This window comes from Cynoglossus semilaevis, chromosome 1, assembly GCF_000523025.1.
Source record: "Cynoglossus semilaevis isolate Cse_v1.0 chromosome 1, Cse_v1.0, whole genome shotgun sequence".
Lineage (NCBI taxonomy): Eukaryota > Metazoa > Chordata > Actinopteri > Pleuronectiformes > Cynoglossidae > Cynoglossus > Cynoglossus semilaevis.
In genome coordinates, this window is record NC_024307.1 from 34359313 (window position 1) to 34362964 (window position 3652).

The following is a 3652-nucleotide window of genomic DNA, read 5'->3' on the forward strand; positions in this document are numbered from 1 at the left end:
TACACAAATAAATATATATGTGTGTGTGAGAGAGAATTTAAATATGTATGCAGAATGCGAGTGTGTGTGTTTCTCTCTTCATCCCTTCATTCAGAACTGCCTGTTGATTTTGTTTTGTTGTTTTTTTTTTTTTTTAAATCCACCACCTGTCTGTCTCTCAGGAGTCTTGGTTGCTGGTGCCTTTGCAAACTTCTGTACGGAGTCGACGGGTTTCTCTCGTCTTTTTCCAGGACTGAAGTCTCACCTGCTCATGCTGCCATTCTGGTTCAGAGTACCAGTGTTCAGGGATTACATCATGTGTGGAGGTGACGTCTCTCTAACTCACTTTTGCTACGTTTTTGTGATGACTTCACAACATGTTTGTTTGTCTGTCTCACTGTCTTTCAGGGCTTGTTTCTAGCTCTAAGCAAAGTCTGTCCTACCTGGTCAGTCATCCTGATGGAGGCAATGTTGCTGTCATTGCAGTAGGAGGAGCACCTGAATCTCTGGATGCCCGGCCAGGGGCTTTAAAGCTACAGGTAGTCTTCATTGAGTGTGCGTCTTCCCATAAGTCATAATAACTTTGCTTGCTTATGTTATGTTTTCTCTTTTCAGGTTCGAAACAGAAAGGGTTTTATTAAACTGGCTCTCAAGCATGGGTGGGTGGATAATATTTCAAATAGTCACTATAGGTCTATAAGTGGTACAGTTACTGTACCACTTATGTATTTATTTATCTATTGTTATGCTACTTGTGGTCACTGCTACTGATTTATGTATATACAACGGTTCGTTGTAAAACAAACTGAAAATATCCACAAGTGAGGAAAAAAAGCGCACCGAAGAAAGCATAGTGTATGTAGTGGACCACCTGCATTTACCACTAGATGGCAAGAAAGTAACATTTTTAGAAGATTTTAGGACTTATATTATATTATATTATATTATATTATATTATATTATATTATTATATTATAATATTATTATTATTATTATTTTAATTATTATTTAAATTTATTTATTTATTTATTTATTATTTATGTATTTATTTATTTATGTATATATGTATTGTATGTATTTGCATATGAGTGAGCATATGTGTGAGTAGAGGCAGTGGTGGCTTAGTGGAAGCGGACTTGGGTCTGGAAGACTTCTGGTGGAACAAATACGTCTGTTAGTGGATGTTAACTTGGAACAAATACGATTGGTGGAACAAATTGGTGGAACAAATACGAACTTCAGGTTCCACCAGAAGGCTTCACCAGCTGCTCCCCTGGTGCTTAAAGCTGCCCACTGTTCACTTTGGTGATGGGTTAAAAGCAGAGGTCACATTTGGTTGTGTGCAGTGGTGTGCTGGGTCACAATGACAGGTAGTTCACTTTCACTTCCAGAGCTCAGCTAGTTCCTGTGTTTTCTTTTGGCGAAAACGAGTTGTTCGATCAAATGGATAATCCCACAGGATCCCCTCTGAGGACGCTGCAGGTCAGTTGTTTGTGTGCGTTTGCGCACGCGATGTCCACGGTATGCTAGGATGGGCTACGTTGACGTCAGCATATGGTCGTCTGTCCACAGAACCGGCTGCAGAGCGTCATGGGAGTAGCAATGCCGCTGTTTCATGCCAGAGGAGTTTTCCAATACAGCTTTGGCCTGATGCCTTACAGAACATCTATACACACCGTTGGTAAGACCACATGCCCAAGGGACGCATAATATTGAAAGAAATCATTGCAATATCATTATCACATCTCAATATTTTTTGCCCTATGAGATAGTGAACAAAAGAAAAGAAAGCAACGTCTTCAAAATCACATTTTTAACTACAGTTAACATGTTCGGGGGGGGGGGGGTCCTTGGTGTATGACGTCCTCGATCTATGGCGTTCTGTGGTTATGTCATCATTTCCCATAAATCTATTAAGAAAGTCTTGTTCCATCATTCTGACATGCGTCCTTAAAATACATTTCGCATGGGAATTGGATGCATAACGGGTGGACAAATACGGACTATTGAGCGCACCTGAATATAAGCTGCACCCACTAAATAAATAAAAAAATAAATAATTGTACATATATATGCCGCACTATTCTATAAACTGCGGCTGTCCACGTCGTAACATGGGATATTTACAGAATTAAACTTGAAAAACGTGCTTAAAAAAAAAAAAGAGAACACGCTGTCAACTGATCTATCGGTGAACGATAACATCCTGCCGGCCTGGCCTAACGACACATAAATCTGTTTCGTTAGCATTAGCGTTGACATGAGTGTGCTGAAAATGATCAAATCGACTGCCATGTCATATCTGAGTATCTGGTGACAACAGTTGTCCAATGTTGATAGAAAGAATATGCTAACATTATCTACAGTCTACAGCACGAGTGTAGTTAATGAAACATGATGAAGTTTATGGCCCACTGGCTATAAACCTCTGGGCTACATTGTCTAGTTTTCTTTTGTCAAACTAATGTAAAAATGCTAATTTTGTAAATAGTAAATAGAGCGAAAAAACTTAATTTAATAAATTTACATTTAATTAGCATAAGCTGGCCCAGAGGCAGTGTCTCTGTCATTGGTGTGGAACCCCAGGGTTCACCTCCTGGGCAAGTTCGAATCCCAGTTAGGGCAGTTGGTACCTTCCAGTGGACTCACCACCCACAGGAAGGTTTGGGGGGTTGGTACGGTGCAATGTGATTTGGGTGGCGACTGCTGACCCCCGCGACCCGGTAACTGATAAGCGGATGAAAATGGATGGATGGATGGTTTGCAAGTTAACATCCACTAACAGACGTATTTGTCTGCATATTTGTTTTCAGTTGGGAAACCAATTCCTGTGTCCCAGATCTGCAGTCCTAGCAATGAGGACATTGACAGACTTCACGCCGTTTACTTACAGAGCCTAAGTGATCTGTTTGAGCAGCACAAACACGACTACGGCATAACAGTTGACAAACACCTCACTTTTATTTGACCCGTGTGTCTGGTCTTCAAATGGCCTGTTTAGGAACACCTGATGGCCAGGTCACCACTCAGTAGGTGGGTTGAAAACTTTTGTACTGAATAGCACCATACCAAAACTGTAACTACTTCTTATGGGTTCAGAAAAGACTAAATTGCTACTGTCTGAAAATTACTAGCTGTGGGTAGGTTATGCAAACTCTGAAAACTGTGCCCATCACCAATAGGAGATAATGTTAGCACCTAAAAAATGCTAGTTGATAATAATTGCTGCTAAATGCTAACCTTATTCGTATTGCTTACCGATAATTGCCTAAATTCTGTCTTTTGTGAATGTTGGGATACTAAAATAATATGTCAGCTTGAAGTGACTGACAATCGACCGTGCCTTTACTACCCACACAGTAGTCAGCATTGTTACTAGCAAGCCATAACGTACTAGCAATGCTCATTAAAGCTAACAAGCTAGAAAGCGTAATAAGGAAACATGCTAACTATGCTTACTAACACAGAGACAAAACATAGTTTGTGAGAGCCTGAAAGGAAGTGTTTTACAAATGTTGTACCACTCACTGTGACAAAGTAAAATCTGAAGTTTCTAACCCCCAAGTTTTATGTACCGACAAAATCCTGAAAAATGACACCAATTATATTCTCTTGAATCAAACCTAATTGGCTTAAATCACACTGATAAGTCGTTTGTCTCAACACAAGTGAC

At 40.0% G+C, this 3652-nt stretch overlaps 1 protein-coding gene across 1 annotated transcript in view; it reads left to right on the plus strand.

The window, feature by feature from the left end:
* The window catches only part of LOC103392138 (2-acylglycerol O-acyltransferase 2-A-like), an 11020-nt gene extending 7608 nt beyond the window's left edge, over positions 1–3412 (plus strand). The window contains exons 4-9 of the mRNA XM_008328688.3: positions 162–305; positions 388–518; positions 595–638; positions 1371–1461; positions 1552–1660; positions 2793–3412. Coding sequence (XP_008326910.2) covers positions 162–305; positions 388–518; positions 595–638; positions 1371–1461; positions 1552–1660; positions 2793–2947 — 674 coding nt within the window. The 3' untranslated portion in view covers positions 2948–3412. The remainder of the gene's footprint in view (positions 1–161; positions 306–387; positions 519–594; positions 639–1370; positions 1462–1551; positions 1661–2792) is intronic.
* Positions 3413–3652: the final 240 nt, after the last annotated feature.